The sequence below is a fragment of the Dermochelys coriacea genome, chromosome 24, assembly GCF_009764565.3.
Source record: "Dermochelys coriacea isolate rDerCor1 chromosome 24, rDerCor1.pri.v4, whole genome shotgun sequence".
Lineage (NCBI taxonomy): Eukaryota > Metazoa > Chordata > Testudines > Dermochelyidae > Dermochelys > Dermochelys coriacea.
Window position 1 is genome coordinate 1,774,593 of NC_050091.1, and position 19,159 is coordinate 1,793,751.

General features: G+C 56.1%; 4 protein-coding genes across 5 annotated transcripts; all 4 read left to right on the forward strand.

Annotated features, from left to right (window-relative positions):
- Positions 1-252: 252 nt before the first annotated feature.
- Positions 253-4,216, forward strand: LOC119847787 (protein S100-A2-like). Its single transcript, XM_038382869.2, has 3 exons — positions 253-635; positions 1,798-1,962; positions 3,161-4,216. Exons 1-3 carry the CDS (start codon positions 582-584, stop codon positions 3,323-3,325), a joined length of 384 nt encoding a protein of 127 aa, XP_038238797.2. The 5' UTR covers positions 253-581; the 3' UTR covers positions 3,326-4,216.
- A 2,285-nt stretch (positions 4,217-6,501) lies between these two features.
- On the forward strand, positions 6,502-7,709 carry LOC119847987 (protein S100-A4-like). The gene is given in 2 exon segments (XM_038383300.2): positions 6,502-6,642; positions 7,506-7,709. Coding segments are annotated over 2 exon segments (306 nt in total). The 3' UTR covers positions 7,671-7,709.
- A 5,912-nt stretch (positions 7,710-13,621) lies between these two features.
- On the forward strand, positions 13,622-14,824 carry LOC119847986 (protein S100-A5-like). The gene is made up of 2 exons (XM_038383299.2): positions 13,622-13,991; positions 14,658-14,824. Exons 1-2 carry the CDS (start codon positions 13,839-13,841, stop codon positions 14,799-14,801), a joined length of 297 nt encoding a protein of 98 aa, XP_038239227.1. The 5' UTR covers positions 13,622-13,838; the 3' UTR covers positions 14,802-14,824.
- Positions 14,825-15,639: 815 nt separating this feature from the next.
- S100A6 (S100 calcium binding protein A6) lies at positions 15,640-18,408 on the forward strand. Of its 2 annotated transcripts, none has more exons than XM_038383301.2 (3): positions 15,640-15,776; positions 17,035-17,197; positions 18,184-18,408. In XM_038383301.2, exons 2-3 carry the CDS (start codon positions 17,060-17,062, stop codon positions 18,325-18,327), a joined length of 282 nt encoding a protein of 93 aa, XP_038239229.1. In that variant the 5' UTR covers positions 15,640-15,776; positions 17,035-17,059; the 3' UTR covers positions 18,328-18,408. The 2 variants fall into 2 exon arrangements, with proteins under 2 accessions (XP_038239229.1, XP_038239231.1); XM_038383303.2 differs by lacking the exon at positions 15,640-15,776 and adding an exon at positions 16,007-16,175.
- Positions 18,409-19,159: the final 751 nt, after the last annotated feature.

Below are 19,159 nucleotides of genomic sequence, written 5' to 3' on the forward strand. Positions count from 1 at the left end.
AAATTGCCCAAAGCTACCTGAGGGGATTTTCCCTGCAGGACACCCCCCGGCCCTGGCCCTTCACAGTTCAGCTTGTTTGCCTCCTCCAAGCTGGGTGGGCCAGAGCAGGGATGCTGGAGGAGCTGGCAGAAAAGCAGGTGCTGCCTGCCATGGGCTGGAGTGACTCAGTGTGTGGGTGTGCGTAAGGGAAGGAAACACGCCTCTGTGATTCAACTCCATACGATTCAAATCTCTTTCCAAAGCCAGGCATCTCCTGGGCTACCAGGTTTGGTTTTGCAGCCGATGCGGGACCCAGTGGCCTGTACGTGGCTCGATATTCCCAGTGGAAATTCCTTCCTGTGTGTGTGTGTCTTGGTTCATGCCTCTGTCCCCAGACTATCCCCCAGTGGATGCATCAGCTGTAGAACATGGCGTCTCTCCCGTGTTTCTGTGTCACAGGGGGAAGAGAGCCTAAATACTCCAGGGCCTGGTCCAAAGCCCGTTGAAATCAAGGGAAAGACTGCAGTGGACTCTGGAGCCACGCTGGCCCATCTGAGCCACCTCCGAGCTGAGCTTGCGGCTGGGTTTTCATTCAAAGGTCAATGCTGGGTTCCCCTCTAGACTCCGCAAAGAGAGACGGATTGGCCTCAGAACTGGTAGGCTGGCCTGGGGGACAATGTTGAATGTTTCTGCTGAGTTTGAAACGACTTGGACAGTGGGCGTCCGATTTAGAGACCTCTGAAACCAGAGGTGTTGAGTGAGAGCGAGTGCGCGAGCCTCCTCTGAGGTGCTGGTAATGCCCCCACCACACAGCCCGGCTTAGTGCTGGCTTGGCTGTCAAAAGGCTCCACCGCAGTCACAGGGCAAGCTCCTCCGATCCGCTGTCTCCTCTCCAGCTCGGCGTTCCCTGGCCGTTGCGGCTTCCGTTCCCCTCTGCGGCTCGCGGCTCTGCTGTGGCAGCAGCCCTCAAGGGCCAGGGACGCTAGAAGGCCCCATCAGGGTTTGGCGGAACAATAACCAGCCTGGGCATGAGTGGTCCAAAGCTGGGAGGGGCTGGGCCTTCCCTAGGGCTCCTGGTTTAGGTGGGGCTCAGGGCTGGGGCAGGGGGTTGGGGTGTGGGATGGGGTGAGGGCTCTGGCTGGGGGTGCAGGCTCTGGAAGGGATGAGGGGTTTGGGGTGCAGGAGTGGGGTCTAGGTTTGGGGGGGCTCAGGGCTGGGGCAGGAGGCTGGGGCAGGGGGTTGGGGTGCGGGCTTATCTCTGGCAGCTCCCAGTCAGCGGCACAGTGTGGGGGGCTAAGGCAGGGTTCCTGCCTGTCCTGACTCCACACTGCGCCCCGGAAGTGGCCAGCAGGTCCAGCTCCTAGGCAGAGGCATGGCAGGTGGCTCTGCGCACTCCTCTCACCTGCAGGCACCGCCCCCACAGCTCCTATTGGCCATGGTTCCCAGCCAATGGGAGTGTGGAGCTGGTGCTCAGGGTGAGAGCAGCGTGCGGAGCCCCCTGGCCCCACCCCCACCTAAGAGCCAGACCTGCTGGCCACTTCCGGGGCGCAGCGCGGTGCCAGGGCAGTTAGGGACTAGCCTTCCATAGCCCTGCAGCACTGCTGACTGGACTTTTAATGGCCTGGTCGGCAGTGCTGACCGGAGCCGCCAGGGTCCCTTTTCAACCGGGTGTTCCTGTCGAAAACCGGACACCTGGTCACCCTGAGCTCCCCGGGTTGGTTCCTCTACACGCCCCTCCCAAAGGGCCCCCCCCATTCTCTGTCTCCCCAGTGGGGGCGTGGTCTCTGCTAACTCTAATGCTCTGTTCCTGTCTTTCAGCCCCACCAGGCGTCAGCCATGGCAGCTCTGCAGACCCTGCAGGAGGCGCTGGCTGTGCTGGTTTGCACTTTCCAGCGCTATTCCAAAAAGGAAGGTGACAGATTCTCGCTCAGCAGAGGGGAGCTGAAGAAGCTGCTGGAGAAGGAGCTGCCCAGCCTGGGAGGTGTGAGTAAGCGCGCGGAGGAAGAGGGAGCCGAGGCAGACTGGAAAGGAGCCGTTGGAATGAGACGAGAGAAGTCTCCACCCCGAGCTGGTTCCAAACCATGAATGACAATAATTCCCAGCACCTAGAGGCCTCATCTGCACAGATCCAGCAGGAGAGACAGTCCTGGAGCTCACAGACTAATAGACCCAGGGTGGGAGGGGAAACAGGCATGGAGAGGGGAAGTGAGGTGACCAAGGTCGCCCAGCAAGTCAGTGCCAGAGCTGGGAAAGAGCCCAGTTCTCTAGCCAGAGCCCTATCCACTAGGTCACACTGCCTCTTGACTTTTTTATTTGTTTTCAACATCTCTTTCCTTGTCACTTGTACGAATCCACCAGCTCTGTCTGAGCCCCGGGTCTCCAGGACCAAAGCCTGGACTTGCTTCCATTTGAGTGAGAAGAGTAGCCCTGGTAGCAGATGACAGTAGTAGGCTGTTATCCTCTATGAGGACCAGGCTCTGGAATGAGACATGACGATTTACACCTGCTCCCCTGGGTTCTGGCTTGGACTGGAAGCAGACCCCGTGCCTTGCTGTATAAATGATGCCCAGCGGCCATGCGCCGGTGCCAGGGTGTCACCTGGGGTTACACCAGCTCTGAGGATAGTTTGGTCTGATTTCAATGACTTATGAGCCAAGTTTGTGGGATGTGATCAGTCCCTTCAGAATCTGGCCTGGCCTGTGAAAACCGGGGGGGGAGAGAGGGGTACCATCCAACTATCCCAGCATTTCATCGCAGGGCAGAGGAATGATAACCAGGGAAAGGTGTCGAACTTCTGCAACACGCTCGGGACGGACATTTCTTCCTCAGCTCATTATTACCTAGATTCCGGTAGCATCGCGCAGCCCCATGTGTGATCCAGGCCCATTGAACCAGCACTGTACAAATGCATTGGGAGAGACAGTTCTTGTCCTAAAGAGCTTAGAACCTAAATAGACTAATTATCAGTCCCTTATTACCCCTGGGGAGTAAAGCTCGGAGCGGTTTGCCCAGGGTCCGCCACAGAATTTGTGGCAAAGATAGGACTTGAAGGCGGGTCTCCTGAACCCTAGCCTACTGTTCTAGCCACTAGGTGATCTGTCCCATCTGGCCATCACCGAGCTTGGAAGACTCCTGCAGGGGTTTCACTTGTCCCGTTACTGACCTTCACTCTTGCCCCTAGGTACAAGTGAAGGAAGGCGCCTTTGAGGAACTGCTGAGCACCCTAGATATGAACGGAGACAGGGAAGTTGACTTCCAGGAGTACATTCGCTTTGTGGCAGTGGCCTGCACCTTATGCCACGAGTTTTTCTTGGACTACCCTGTAGTTCTGCCACGTGGACAATAAACCCACCCAGCTGGCTTTGTACAGGGCATGAATACAAAGCAGGAGAGCAAAATTATAGGTCTGGCAGCAACCATGCAGCTACCTAGGAACCTCACACTGTGAAAGGTCGTGGTGTGTCAGGGATTGAACTCACGTCTCCCTGACCCAAATAGCACAGAGCCACTCCCTTGAACTAAAGGAGACTTTCCATCAACTAGCAGCAGTAGAGCACTGTTTCTCAATCCTAGAGAGGAGGGTCATGAAAGGCAACCAGGGGGTTTGTGAGGCTTTGAAAAATCTATTACAGTCTAAAGCAAAGCAAATCTCCTTTCCCCACTCCTAGCACGCCCTGGTCCATCCAGTGAAGTGCGCTCTGTCAACCTCTCAATACACACCAACACCAATCAGTTATTGGCTTAATTGATACACTATTGTACTCTTGCTTTCATAGTGAGTGTTGTGTGCTGGGGAGGGGGGGCATCACATACATTTCTGACCGAATGAGGGTTTGCCAGCCTGAAAAGGTTGAGCAATGCTGCAGTACAGGGTTATGACACATGGTTGAACTGAGCTGATTGCATCCAGCAGAGGGCAACTCCACTCCAACCCTTGTGCCAGTTCATGACAAGAAATTCCCAAACAGGATTAAGTTACACAACCCTGAATTCCACTGCACAGTCCTTGCAGTTATGAAATATTAATAATTTGCATCTCATTTTAGTTAAATAATATCATGAGCAGGGCTCCGGAGATGCACCAGCGTTTCCAATCTCAGAGGGTTTTTTTGACCATATTTGCCCTGTTCAAAATCGGCTGCCATGAGCATGAATTGTGTCTAGGGCTAACTGCTTAGTCAGGACCAATTCCTTCCACTGCAGCAGGGAAGCTGCACAGCTGCTGTGGTCGAGACGTCTCTGGGTTTTCTCTCCTGATTGTGTATTTTCTTCGCTTATCCTGTCAGACTGGCTGGTTTGAAATATGAATAAAGACTTCGTATGAACCTGGGCGTGGTGATTGTTCAATACATGGTTGGTCAGGTCCCCCCAGAATGAACGTGTGGGACGACAAGACAGACCTGGCGTGCCGGGCGCTGTGACACTAGGGTGAAGGAGGCCTATATAAATGCTTAGGCAGAGAGCTGGCAGGTGCATTTAGCTCGAAGCTGCAAAGTCATGCAGGTCTCTGACATCTCTGTCACCACGCAGAGGAGTAGTGTGGAAAGGGCTTTGAAGATGCTAGTCTCCCTAATTCCCCCATGTACCCTTTGTCCAGCCCTTCTGATTCTCCATCCCATCTAGGCAACTCTTCCCCCTACTGCCACTCCCTGGTCTAGCTAAGGCCAGGAATCAGGATTTCACGGCCTGCGTGGCTGGCGGCTCCCCCTACCCCCCCCCAGCCTTCCTCTCTCCTAACCAAGGATGAAAGTCCCTCCTTGCCAAACAGCTGGAAAGCATCATCAAAGGGCAGGGCGGGTGTGTGTGTGTGATGGCCCTGGGGTACCCTTGTTCTCCTGCCAGCTGTCTGCAAAGAGACTCACGCTTTCATTGGCCTCTTTTTACTTCTAACCCCCCACGTGGGTGTCCCTTAAAGCTCTCACTAGGGCTATGACTACTGAGCCCTTTTACTCAGACTCCACTCCGGTCCTGCCTTCCCTTGCTTTTCTTCCTGTTTGGTTGCCTGGGTAAGTTTGTTTTCATCTAAGATGTTCCGGTAGCTACTTTTATTCTTTGATGCCAGCAGTTTGCATTTCGGGTCTGCCTTGATGTTGGCGGGGGGTGGGGGGCTCCCCTGGGCAATCAGGGGGGTCTGGCTTTCAGGGCAGCAGAGCCAACTGTTTCTGTGAGTCAGCAGGGAAAGCCAGTCACTAACTTTCTGCATCTGCCGAGCCGTCGGACTTTATTTCAGAGGCTGCTCTTTGCATCTGGCTTCTTCTGAGACCTCTGCGCTGCTCCCGTCTGCTGCAGATGTGGGAGGCAGAGCCGCTCCAGGCCCAGCTCTGTGCAGGCTCTAGCAACGGCCCCTAACTGTCCCCTTCATTCCAGGCAGGAGCCAGGAATCAGTTCTTGCAGCTGAACTCAGCCAATGCACATGGTGCGGCTGGAGAGTCCCTTCTTCCCAACGGATTTTTTTTCCTCCATCCCCTGCTGCCCCGCTCTGTCCCCAAGTTTTTCCCCTCCTCGCCTCAGGGCTGGTATTCGGCCCCAGTGCCAGAAGCCAACACCCCACCTGTGCTATCAGTAGGAGAGCAGTGGAGGCTGGAGGCGTCGGAAGGCAGGAAGGAGTGACACATCAGTGCACCCTGCCCGGGGTGGGGTGCATCAACAGGCTGGTGGGGTCTGACGCAGGACGGAGCCTGCTCTGGGGCAGACCCTGGGATGGTCGGTGGAGTCTCTCTGGATTGAGCCCAGTGTGATGGAGATCAGGAGCTGCCCCGCCGAGTGGCTGACATGCTCCTGAGTTAGTTCTAGCCCATGCTCCGAAGGAGGGCGTGACTCTCTCTGCTGGGACCTGTGGCACACTGCACTGGCCAGCTAATGGAGGCAGATGGCACCCACATGGACATATAATTAGCCATGTTTCTGCATCTTTGTAGGCTGAGCTCTCAGGTCACTGCATGGGCTGGTGTTGTTTAAGTGATCATAAACTCGTAGGACTGGAAGGGACCTTGAGAGGTCATCTAGTCCCGTCCCCTGCACTCGTGGCAGGACTAAGTATTATCTAGATCATCCCTGACTGGTGATTGTCTGTGAGGCATAATGCTTGTAGCGTGCAGGAAGAGGGTTATCATTAATATGGGGCTTCTGAAGGTCTGATTGGCCATAAACACCTCTCGTCCAGGCTGAAGTCCTACACGGTGTCCAAAGTCATCGGAAAGGCAAGACCCTAGCTGTGTGATGGGGTAACAGATCCCTGTGTCTAGCCTTGTCTTTCTGCACCCCATTACCACTGGGTCCAAGAGGCTCCCAGTTATGAAAACAGAAGCCCCTCGCCCCATTGTTTATCTTGGTGTCTCTTTCCTCGCTGGCAATGCACAAGTAAACCCACGCAGGCCATGCTAAGCTCACTCAGCAGAGCTCATTCCTTCCTAAAATGTAACTTCTCTATCCTGGCCAGGCCGGTTTGTGCTCCCAGGTGGGGTGGACCCGCCCTCTAACCAGCATCCCTTGTCTACCTGTCAGATTTGCTAGCAAAGCACAATGGCCTGACCACTGGAGCGGGCTCTGGACACGATGGTCTCCGCGTTCCACAAGTACTGTGGGAAAGAAGGCGATAAACTCAAGCTCAAGAGAGCTGAGCTCAAGGAGCTGGTCACGAAGGAGCTGCCCAGCTACCTCAGCGTAAGGGCAATGGAGGCTCGGCTGGGAGTCTGGGACCATCCCTGCCAGGCAGAGCAGCAACTTGGGAATCCGGTCTGGGCGTGGTAGTGACAGTAACCTGTGGTGGGATGGGACCAGCCTGGGCCAGGCTGCAGACACATTTCACAAGCCCCAGCTGGGCGAACAGCTGGCTAGTGATGTTCACAGGACACAGCAGCTAGACTGGGGGAGTCAGTTGGTGCTATGTTCTCTGCCAGTCCGTCCTGGCCCACTGCTGTGGCCTAGGGTGTGTGCTACCGTATCTTTCAGATACGCTGGGAAAACGGAGGCCCTGATCATGCCATTGGGCCCATGTGGGTGGCTCCTTGCAGGGAGGCACTGATGACAGTGCAGCCTAGTGGACAGAGACTGTGGGCGAGTCATTTCACCTGTCTTTACCTCAGTTTCCCTGTCTGTAGAGTGGAGCTAAAGATACCAACCTCCTTGGCACAGCACTCAGCGAGCTGGGGATTGTTACTGGGGTGTGTCAGAGTCCTTCCCACCCAGATGGACTTGCAGGGGGTTGGTATTAAAGGTCCCTGGCACCTGCTCCAAGGGCCGGGGGGTTGCTGGCTGGACCATTGGGCATTTATGTTCTGCCTCTTTAAATACCCTTCCTAGTTTTGGCTGGATGTGGGATTCTCTGCGTCCCAAGGTACTCTGTGCGTGATGCACAATGAGAAGCTGCTGATGCCGAGAGATAGAGGGAGGCTGCTCCAGGCAGTGGGGTCTGCAGAGGAGGTGGTTGCTGTGTTGGGCAAGAGGACTTGTCCATCTGGGTAACAGCTCAGGAACAAAGATTTTTAATGCAAAACTCTCTTTTTATCTTCCCTTCCCTTTGGCAGAAACAAACCAATGAAGCCAGCTTCCAAAGGCTCATGAACAACCTGGATAGCAACTGGGACAGGAAAATGGATTTCCAGGAGTACTTGACCTTCTTGAGCTACATCATCACGATGTGCAATGAGGACTTCCAGGACTGCCTTGACAAGATGCCATGGAAGATGTGAAGCCCGGCCCTGGAGGCAGCAGGGAACAGACAACCAGAAACTCAGCTCTGGGTTGTATCCCTGCCGTTCCCTGATGATAGCCCCCTGCCTTATTGTCCGTCACCTCCCATAGCCCCTGCATTATGAGTCTCTTGTTCTTTCAGTAAAGGTTGCTTTAAAGAAGATCCCTGGTGTATTTTGCAAGGAGACTTTTTTCTTGGTGCCCAGATGCCGATAGGCAGATTCTTTGTTGCCCTGGGTCACAGGCATGGATAAAAATAGAACCATGACTGATCCCCGCCCTCTGAGTCTGGTCTGGTCTGATGACAAAAAATGAATCCTGCAAAACCCCAGGTATTCTCCCTCCCCCCGTTGCTTTGCCTGCTGAGTCTCAAAGGGTTAACAGCACAGAGAGCTAACAGTCCTAGTGCCTGGGGTACCTAGAGGATAACAACCTACTACTGCTGGCAGCTAAGAGAATTACTCCTTTAGCTTGTGTGGTAGAGGTCTCTGCTAAAGGTCTGCGATTAAAACCCTCTGGGTAACTCATTATAAATGCAAACCCTCATTTTTAAGCAATATTTGGTGTGGGGGGTTAAATTGGGGTGCGATCTGAAGTTCACTGCTGTCCATGGGCCTCTCTCCCTGGGTGACCTTAGAGAATATGGAATAAGCAGTGGCAACCCAGGCCCTGAAGCCCCAAGAAGATGCAGACAACTCTAGTGGCGGGTGGGTAGCCAGGCAGAGCTGCCCCTGGGGCTCATGGACCTCAGAGTTTGGCTGTGCAGAGTGAACAGCAAACGGGCAGGGAGGGGCTGAGCTGGGGAAGGCCAAGCTGGGATAAAACAGAATTTGCTGCACTTTCAGTGGGTTGCAATGGTACTGAGCATGGGGCATTCCCCACCTATTCCCGCCCCCAGCCCCTGCAGGCCTTTCGACCAGGACCCTTTTAGCAGAGCCTCCCGGGGCCAGCTTTTGTGCAATGTGAGGCCAGCTGTTCTCTGAGCACTCTGAGCCATATTGGCTTCAAAAGGCTTAAGCAGCAGCCCAGGGTGCATGGGGGGTGTAGACCTTCCCTTTGGATTCTGCTGCTCCAGGAGCCGGGACAGCCAGCTTGGTGGGACGGGCCGACCCACCTCAGCACCCAGGGTTCCGGGGGGAGGGAGGAGCGCTTGCAGCATGGCCAAGCTGGGGCTTCAAAAGTCATGAGATTTTTTGTACAAATAATAAATGCAGGAATCTTTATTTGTCTTCTGGTCTCAGAGACATTAGCAGCCAAATTTCCAGCTGGTCTCCGCAGCCATGCGGGCTAGACACCTGATTGTGTTGTAGGTGGAAGCTGGGATTCGCAGGTGATCACATGATTCCAGCAGCTCACGGCTTTAAGAAACCCTGCCCCAAATCACGACTCCCGGTCAGGTTGCAGGAACTGGCAACACAGGATGGATGTGTCCTGCCTGAGCCAGGCAGCGAGACCAGATGCCCCTCGTGACTGCTGTGTATTTGCAATGCACGCCAAGCACAAAAGCTTGGTTATTCTATCCAGAGCCATCCGCCCACCTCCCAGATCACATGACATCCCTTTGAGTCCTGTCACAGTCAGGACAGGCTGGGAGCCCCCCCCTCCCTGTTACACACCCAGGGCAGGCTCACCATTGTCCTGTGTCTCCAGCTGTCATTTGCACCAGTGCACACAAGTGGGCGTGCAAGGCACTGTGCCAACCTGGCAGCCTCACGCCCACTGCTGCAAACGATGGCAGCTGCAGGACAGCAGTGAACCGGGCCCTGAGGGTCTGTCCTCACGGCAGAGTTACCCCAAGCTCTCACCCTGTTCTCCTGTCCCCTTGCCCCTCTTTCTTGGGGCTAGCTGGCCTGGCTGGGGCCTGCGGGTGGTTCCACTCGGGGTGGCAACTGCAGGCTAAGCCACTGGACTGCTGATAGTCCCCCAATACCTTTCCATAAGTCCCCCTGTACCGCACCCAGCAGGACAGACAACTTCTCCCACAATCCCTTGGGAAAGAACCAGAGTGGCTCCGTTTAGCACGGGCTATGGCCCCTGAGGTCCCAGCTGGGCTGACAGCACACACAGGAGAGCGCAGCCCCAGTGAGGACATGGCCACTGGGGCAGGGCCTGGCACTGAGGCGTCTTGCCCGCAGGGGCTGATCACCTGGGCTGACTCTGCAGCGGAGACCTGTCCTGAGCGTGGCGGGAGCAGAGAGAGGACACGGGAACCGTGAGCGAAAGAACGGCCTCCTCCCCAGAAGCCCCCACTTTAGTAGGTTTTCCCCATGCAACACGTCTTGCTCCTCCCTAGCGATCGGAGGACCATGAATTCTCTGAGCTCAACTCTGCACTGAGCACCTGCCCCCCAGATCTGTTATTGCCCCCCCCCCCCTTATTTCCTCCCCTGTCCTTTCAATTCTTTCTCTGCTCTTCCCTTCTTGCCAGGGCCCTTTGCATCGTCCAGCTACCTTCACCGCAGGAGCTCTCCCAAACTTGCTCCCCAGCCTCTGGCTGCTAAGCAACAGGTCCCCCGCCCTCCTGTGCATCGTGTTCACTGGGAATCCCCTGCCACCACAGGTGCAGGTGCCAGGCAGAAGCTGCTGCTGTGGAAGCGGGCGATAGTGCCCTTGTTGTTTCCTTTAACTCTAGGCCCAGCCTCTGCCCATATAAACGGGCCTAGGTGGAATCATCTCCCCAAGCATTGTTAGCGAGAGGCATCGCCCAAGTCACTGCACACAACGGGCTGGCTTCTTCTGAGTGAACCTGGAGTCACTCCTTTGACTTCAGTGGAGTCACTCTGGATTGACACCGGTGTAATTGAGAATGGGGCATGTCAGAGGCTCACCTGGACAGCGGGTGTGGGGTTTGCCCATCTGACCCGCATGCCTGGTCCATCACAGGAAAAGGTGCAGGAGAATTCAGATCTGAGTCCAAGCCTGGAGAGCAATGGGCAGGAAGGTGGTAGGCAACCAGGATCCTGGCAACAAGATCAGCTTTCCATTGCGCCTCTCCCGGGCTAGAAACCAGGGCTCCCCCAGGGAGCTCAGAGCATATAAGAGGGAGCTTCCCAGCCTACCATGCCCTGGACTCTCCACTTTTCCCTTTGCTCTTATCTTGGTAAGTTCATTTTGTTTTATAACATTGGCTGTTGTGGCCTAAAACAAGCTGACTCTCCAGAGTGCAGCCTCCCTCCCCTCTCCAGATGTGCCAAACCCTTGGCAACATGCCCAGGGTTAGCAGAGCCTCTCCTCAGCTGCGCATGCCCCTCCCTGGCACACAGTGTTAAGCGGCCCTCTCGCCAGAGGACCATGTCCCTTTCCAGATGTGCACACCCCTCCCTTGCAGGCACAGTGCCAGGGAACCCCGCGCCACAACTGTGCAGACCTTTCTCCACATGTGCACCCCTCTACCCGCCCGTTATTCACAGAGCCAGAGGGCTGCTCCTTCCAGCTGTAGCAATCACTCTCCAGGAGCCGCAGACTGAGCTGCAGGGGACGCTGGCTGTGAGACGCTTCTGGGCGTTGGCACAGTGTCCTCCGCACAGTTCTCCCCTGGCTGGTTGATCGCACCTGCTTTCTGGCTGGTGCAGAGCTGGGAGATATTGGTGCCACACCAGTTATGTCGCTAACATCTGGGGGTCCCAGGGAAGGTTGCTTGGCTCCCTCCTTTGAACGCTCAGTAGCAGCACTGGCCTCACCCGGCAGTGCTGTGCTGGCTCCATTCCTGGGACCCTGGTTCTTGTGGCCCCTTTGGACTCCTAACTGGCTCTAAGGGAAGCTACTTTTCTGAGAGGAACCAGGATTTTTTAAACTCGTTGTGGGACTGTTGGCTTGAGATTCCCAGGGGGAATTCCTGGCCTGCTACAGCAGCAGTTTTTCTGTTTGCCTGGATGCTCTGTGGCTCATTTTCCAGAGGCCGGGTTGGCACTAAAGGCTGGGGGCACAGTGGCATTTCCCTCCCCTCCCCCTCAGGTATTGGATATGCTCCTGACTCACCCCCCTTGTTGGAGATTTCTGCCTTGTTAACTCATCCTGAGCTTGGCTGCTTCCCCCTGCAGGATCTTTGCTGCTGCCCTTAGTTCCCTCTTTCCTGGAGAGATCTGCAACATCTGAGCTGGTGGGATTTTAATTGGACAGGGACGGGGACTGAGAGAGTGAGGAACCCAGATTTGATTGGAAAACGACAAAATTTGATGCCAAATTCCCTTAAATGCCTTTGAAATTCCCAGCCAGTAAGACCCACCTGCTCTGGTTGCTAGTGTGAGTCAACAAAACAACTCTGCATCTCTGGGCAGGGCCTTAGCCCCAAGATGCCCAGCTGCACCCTCCCTGTGGCTAACTGCTATTGCTGGTATTTACTCATTTTATGGCTTAATGGCTTTGCAATGCTCTGAGGCACTAAGCCCTGTATTTTATAGCTCCTGACTTCCTATGAGCCAGCACTGTGTTAAGAGAAATGGACCATCCAGCATGTGTAACTGCCCTGTGGCCCTGGACAGGACCTTCCTCATAATCCTCACGCTTAATTATTAACCACCTGTCTGCCAGGCAGCTTCCCATTTTGTTGTTATGGTAGCACTTAGAAGCCCTCTCCAAAGAGCCTCCAGTCTGAATAGACAAGACAGGCAAAGGATGGGCTATTAACGGAGACCCAGAGAGATGAGGGGATGTGCCCAGGGTCACGCAGGGAGGCAGTGACAGAGCAGGGAATTGAAGCCTGGTTTACCTGGGCCGTAACCAGTGAGCTAGGCGAGAAATGGGCCACGGCAAGGCATGGACAGCACCACCTGAGCAGCTAAGGGCCATCCCCCGGGGGGATATGAATGAGGGGCCCACGTTTCCCATCTGTCCCTGCAACGAGACAAGGCTGCATCCAACAGGTCTGCTGGCCTCTTCCTTCCTGGGCTCTGTTCATGGCAGCCCAGACAGCCGGCAGCCCGGATGCAACAGGCTTAACCACCTCATGGTGGCTTCCTCGAATGCAGCATGTGGTTGGCCACCGAGGCTCCACTTCACCCTGGCTCCCCATGCCATGATTCAGACCTCCTTCCGGAGCCCGCTTGCAGCTCACATGCTCCCAGAAGCGGGCGGTTTGCTCTACCCAGGTACCGAGCACAGCCAGGCAGATGGTGCAAGCACTGGGCAGAAAGGAGAAGGCATGATGACAGGAGAGTACGCAGTGGTGGTGTAGCCACGTCTGTCCCAGGATACTCGTGAGATCACAGCTTTTACTGGACCAACTTTTTGTCTCTCTCACGATGTTGGTCCAAGAAAAGCTATTCCCCCTCCCCACCTGCAGCTTGTGTCTCGAGTAGGACAATATGGCTTTTTACTGCTTCTTCTTAGCATATGTGCAATGTGCTGTGGGTGGCCTATGACTGGGATTCCGAATTTGGTCCGATTGGATCATTAGCATCCCTGGCTTGGGCTGGGTACTGACAGGGAGTGCGACGTGAACGCTGATCCACGCCCCCAGGTACTCTCAAAGGGACCCTCCCTTCCAGGGGCTGGGTGCATAGGCATAGGTGTGCACATCTGGCTTGTTGGGGGTATGGGGTTACATTCCTGAGCCAGCATCTGGGACTTTGGTGTGTGTGTGTGAGAATTCTCTACAGAGAACAAAACGCAGCCTGTTAGCAATAATCAGCTAATCTCCCAGCGTAACAGGCGTGGGTGCCTGTTAACTAACATTAGCCACAGAGCACTTGAAACATGCAAAGCGCCGTAGAAGGGTTATTGCTGCTCCAGACTGTGCATTAACCTTCAGCCCAACAGCATCGGCGGAAGGGTGGGCTCGTGGTCAGGGCACTGGGCTGGGATACGGGAGAAGGGTTTGATTCCCGGCTCTGCCGCATGTGACCTGGGGCAAACCACTGACTCCCTCCGGTCCTCCGGCTCCCACCTGTGACATGGGCTGGTGTCTGTTTAGACCCAGCACCCAGGGTCCCTGATCTTGGTGGGTACCACTGTCCTACCCTGAAGAATGAAGCTATTGGCTGGAGAGCACTTTGAAAATGGAAAGTGCTGTGTTGAAAGCTAAGTATTAGTGCTGCAGGGCTGGTATCTGACCCACCACAGCCTGTCTGCTCCTACCCTTGCTCACCGGGCTTGTCTGCACTGTTCTTTCCGTGGCGGGCCCCCTTTCATTGCGAGACCGTGCCAGGCCCTGTTCTCTCTTTCAGATTGATGTGGACGTGCACCATGGAAACGCCTCTGGAAAAGGCCTTGGCAACCTTAGTCTGCACCTTCCACAAGTATTCGGGGAAGGAAGGCAGCAAGCTGACCCTGAGCAAGGGGGAACTGAAGGAGCTGGTGAAGAACGAGTTGGGGCTGGGGGATGTGAGTGCTTCGGAAAAAATTTTGGGGGTTGAAAAAAGAGCAACTTTTTGGATCAAAATTAGCATTTTGGTTCTGATCAAACTCTCCTGGGTTTCTCCTCAAACTGATCCGATTTGAGATTTTTCAAAACTGAAAACTGAATAAAATTTCGGGGTTTTTTTTTCATCCAAAACATAAAAAAAAAATCCACAGGAAATTTAGGGGGAAAAAATGAACATTTTTCAAAGTCCCCCGCTAGTTTTTTGGCCCAACCAATTGGTCAGTTTGATCTTATGAAATCAGACACCCGGGATCTGATTCGCAGATCCCTGTCCCTGTGCCTGGGGGATGGATGCCTTCCCCAGGGTTGGATTTGGCCTGGTATCTTTGCCCACTGTGCTCATTTCAGGCCTGGCGTTTGTATTCCTCCCAAGGAAGCTTTGCTCCCATTTTGCAGCTGCCCCTCCCAATTCAGCCCGCTGCCCGACTGGGAGGGAAAGTAACATTAATGTCTCCTCCCCGTTCTGCAGCATGGTTGGCAGCGGCCCGGGAGCAAGGCTCCAGATTTCACTGCATCATTAACGGGCCAGATTACAATAAAGGGAAAGAAAAACCAGTGCCTGGGGCCAGTGCAGATCCCTGGAGGTTTTATCTAGTCCGTTTGCCTTCTCTCACCCTTTCCTGCAGAGAATGAAGGAGGGAGGCATTGAGCAGCTCATGAAAAGCCTAGACCGGAACAGCGACCAGGAAATCGATTTCAAGGAATACTCGGTTTTCCTGTCCACCTTGTGCATGGCCTACAACGACTTCTTCCGGGGAGGGAGCAAGTAGCTGCGGGGGAAGGAGGGGGCTAAGACCAGGACGCAAAGCCCCTGGCTCTGGATACTGTCCAGCTGCTTTCAATAAAAAGAGCTCTGTCCACAGTTCTCCCAGTGTTCTGTGTTTCCTCCTGTCCAGCATTCCTTCCATCCACCGTTCTGTACATCTATCCAAGCTAGAATATCTCATGCCAGACAGATCTCTTTTCTCTTTGCCTGTCTGTCCATACATTCCCCATGCACCTCTAGCCAGCCGTCTGGAATGCAAGCTCTGCGGGGGCAGGGGCTGCCCAAGGGCCCAGGGCCTCGAGTTAGTTAGGTGCCTAACTCCCAATGGATCCCTTTGAGAAGGTGGGCGGGGCCCTAATCTCAGTCATGGCTCCCAGGGGCACCTGTACCTGTCACAACAACACATCTGGGCCTAGGCTGTTTCCAGGCTCCCGGGAGGGAGCTGGGCTGGGAGGTGACTCCCAAGGTGAAGGCCGACCTGCGGCTGGATGGGCAGCACTCTGGGGTGGGGTGGGGTGGGGGGGTATCTGTGCGTCTGGGGGGAATTCCCACCACTCTTCATCGGGGTCCTGTGGGTCACTGAGGGCAGCCCCCCGGCGCTATCCTGCCTCACTGGTGCCCATGGCTCCTTGCCCCCGGGGAACCTGCCTGCATGGCAGATCCTGAGCCTTGGCACCTGCCTGCTGCAGCCCAGCTGGGCTGAGCTGGGGGCGGGGAGCTGGACGAGGCGGGGAACAGGGAGAAGGGGCCCGGGCATGCCCAGGGCAGGGCATATTGGGGGACAGCCACATGAGTGGGCGGGGCGACGGGGACAGAGGGGGCGTGGCCTCCCCCGCCACACCCAGCCCCCCTCGCCCGGGGGCCGTGGGTCGAGTTGCTGGGCTGGGCTCCGGCCCGCTATATAACGGCAGCCCGCGGGCGGCTCCCGCAGCCCAGCCCCGCGCCTCCTTCGCACCCGCAGCCCGCTCCGTTGTCTTGGGTGAGTCCGGTTCGGTCCTGGCGCGGGGCGCGCCCCCCCTTCACGCAGCTGAGCCCCGCACCCCAGGCTCCGGGTCGGTTCCCGGGGGCTCCGCGCCCGCCGGCTTTCCTGGGGCTTGCAGCTCCGGGCAGCCCGAGTCCGGCTCGGCTCCGCCCCGCGCCGGGCGCCTCGCAAGCAGCAAGCGGCCCCCGGCCCGGCTCGGTGCAGAGGGCGGAAATCTCGGGCGGGGCCGGGCACTTGCGCAACAGCCCCTCGCCTCGGCTTTGGTTTGCTTGGAAGACCTGGCGACCGCTCGTGGGAACGGGGCAAACCACTGCGCCCCTCCCCGCCCCCGCTTCGTACCGAGACCCGCGGTACAGCTGGGCCCCCGCGGCGTGGCGAGAGGCTGGTGGAGGGGCGGTAAGAATCCCCTCTGCCCCCGGCCTCGGGGCTGCAGGAAAAGGACTGCGGCAGACGGGTGGGGCAGGCTTGGCCCCTATGGAAGGAAGGACACAGACCCGAGACCGAATTCGGCCCTTGGTCGCCCTCCTTTGGTCTCTCTGGTCGTGCCCTAGAGCCCCGCACCCTGGGGTCTGGTCGCCTACAGCCTCTGCTGTGACCCCCTGGAGCCTTTGCTCTCTCCATCTGGCATCTGACCTCCCCCCGGCTCTGGGCTGAGCTCACCCCTGGGGCTAACGCACCAGCGGGGAGGGGGTGGTTTTGGGGCGAGATACAACGACAAGAGAACCTAACCAGCTGCCTCACCCAGCGCCCACGGACGTGCTGGGGAATCTGTCTGCTCAATTCAGTGCCTAGCGGACCAAGGCCAAGATCCGTGTAAATTTGACACAATCCCTCAATCTGGCCATTCACTCTGTGCAGGTCCCTTCCCCCAGGCCCTCTGTCTGTGGGCTCCCTCCCTGGGCGTTGAAGGGCATAAACTCCTCTCCCTCCATTTTCTGGGAATGCCATGTTTATGCCTCTCTCTTGAGAGACGCTGGGTGGGAAGCCAGGTGAAAGAGCCCCCGGTGCCTTGGAGTGCTTCCTGGATGGGGAGCAGAATCCTTTGGGGCTGAGTTAGGGGGAGTTCCCCAAACTTCCCAGCTCCTTGGGCTTGCCCGTTTGTCCTGTTCGTTCAGGCTTCTCTCCCCCCCCAGGGCAGGGATTCCGGGGATGGCTTTACTCTTCCAGTTCTAGTGGTTCTGTTTCCAGAACAGGTCCTGTGTTCCCCTGTGGCTCCATGTCCCGGCCTCGCTCACCAACTGTCTTTTCCCCTCAGATCTACCCACTACAGACCTGCAGAGATGGCGTGCCCTCTGGATCAGGCCATCGGGCTCTTGGTTTGCACTTTCCACAAGTACTCGGGAAAGGAAGGGGACAGGAACACGCTGAGCAAGAAGGAGCTGAAGGAGCTAATCCAGAAGGAGCTGACCCTCGGGTCGGTGAGTGTGGCTGGAGATGGGGTCACAGGTGTTTTAGGATTTGCCAGTTAGACTTGGTGAAAATCAGCCCCCAGAAAAGTACATCCTCTGTTATCGTCGTAAGCACATTAGTGAGCTAGGCCAGCTCCCTGTTGACTGCAGCTGGTTCTGTTGCGAGTGAAGGAGACGAGTTAGGTTTGGTTGCATTACGTTAGTGCAGAGAGGCCCCGGCCAGTGCTGTACAAACGAGAGAGCCCCTGCCCACAAATGCTTATAACCTAAATAGACAAAGCGTAAGGGGGTGAGAGGTGGGAAGTGAGTTGTGCAAAGTTGCAGAGCTGAGACCAGAACCTGCGTCCTCAAGTCCCATTCCAGAGCCCTTGCCCACAGCCCATCCTGGAGATCTTTGCAGCTCTCTGTGAATGCAGAAATATTGCAGCCTGGGGCCAGAGCTGCCTGTTGTTCAACCCCCTCTGCATCACTGTGGCTGCTACAAAGCTGGCAAATCTCCTTGGGTAAGAATTCCCCAGTATAGTCTGCTCCTGCGCCAGCCGCTCTGGGGACGAGCAGGGTGAAGAGTGTGTGTGTGTGTGTGTGTGTGTGTGTGTGTGGCCAGCCAGAGTGCTGCTGCACTCCAGCAATCCCCGGCTGGCAGTGCCCCCTAGGAGCCATAGGTAACTGCCCCCAGGATCAGAGCTCTCAGGGCTCCCTGCTCGGTGACACCCAAAGTTGTTTGGGCGTCTTTTGCACTTTACACAGCAGAAAAACACATGAAGAAACTATGTGGGGTCCCAAGTCACCACCAACCCCCTTCCTCCCACCCCTCCGCCCCAGCACCTGCATGCTAAACCAAACCATCAAACTCTCTCCTCTCATAGCAGCGGTTGTGGGCTGGGAAATGTTAAACCCTGCACCAATGACACCCCCCTCCTGTGCACCTGGCCCTTGGAACCCAAACTTCCCCTCCCTGGGTTGTGAGTGGCTTCTGTGCTTTCCTCTGGCTCTAGAAACTGAAGGATGCTGAAATTGTTGGGCTCATGGAGGACCTGGACCAGAACAAGGACCAGGAAGTCAACTTCCAGGAGTACCTCACTTTCCTAGGTGCCCTGTCCATGATTTACAACGATGCTTTGAAGGCGCATAAGAAGTAGACAGGTCGAAGCAGCAGGCCCAGCATGCTGGGGAGTGGGCCCCGAAAGGTCACGGCGTAGCCAATAAAATTTTGTTTTGTACAATTACTGCTGTTGCTGGGGTCTGTTTTTTGTAAAGCTCAATAAATGTTGTTGGGTTTAGAGAGGGTTTCAGGAGCTGGGCTCCAGGCGGGGCTGGGACAAAGAGAATGAGTCAAAATTAACGAGGTGTGGAGGGTTTATCGGTTTAATGGCTGAGGGCGGAAAGTCAGGAGAGGGGGATGAGCACCAGGGAGATGCTGCAGCATTTCACCTGACTAGGAGGGGTCTGTGTCTCGCATGCACCAAGTCAGGGGGAGAGGGTTTGTCTAGACTGGCAATCTGGGGTGGGAATCCACCCCGAGCGAGCCTGGTGCAGATGACGGGCAGCCTGCCGACGTGTATTGAGGTTTAATTCCTGTGAGCGAGGACTAGACCGGATGTGCTAACGAACTATTCAAACAAACCAGCCGGGCGCACGCAGACACTCTGACCGTGGCAGGCTAGATTCACGCCCTGGCTTGGCGTGGTCTAATTGCTCACGTGCCCTGAGCTCTGCGCAAGCTGGTGTTCACAGCCGGGCCTGGGAGATGCAGGAGACTTTCTGGGGTGGGTCACTCAGAGCTGCCCAGCCCTTCTTGCAATGAATGACAGGGAAATGCTGACCCAGCCTTCTGCCTTGCCCCACCCCTGCAGCGAAGCCACCTCAGGTGAGCCGTGGGAGCAGGTGGGGCTGCAGCTGTGTCACCATAGCAATACCTGCGAGGCAGGGCTTGGCCCATGCATCTGGGGCCTTGTCCGCCTGTGTCAGGTG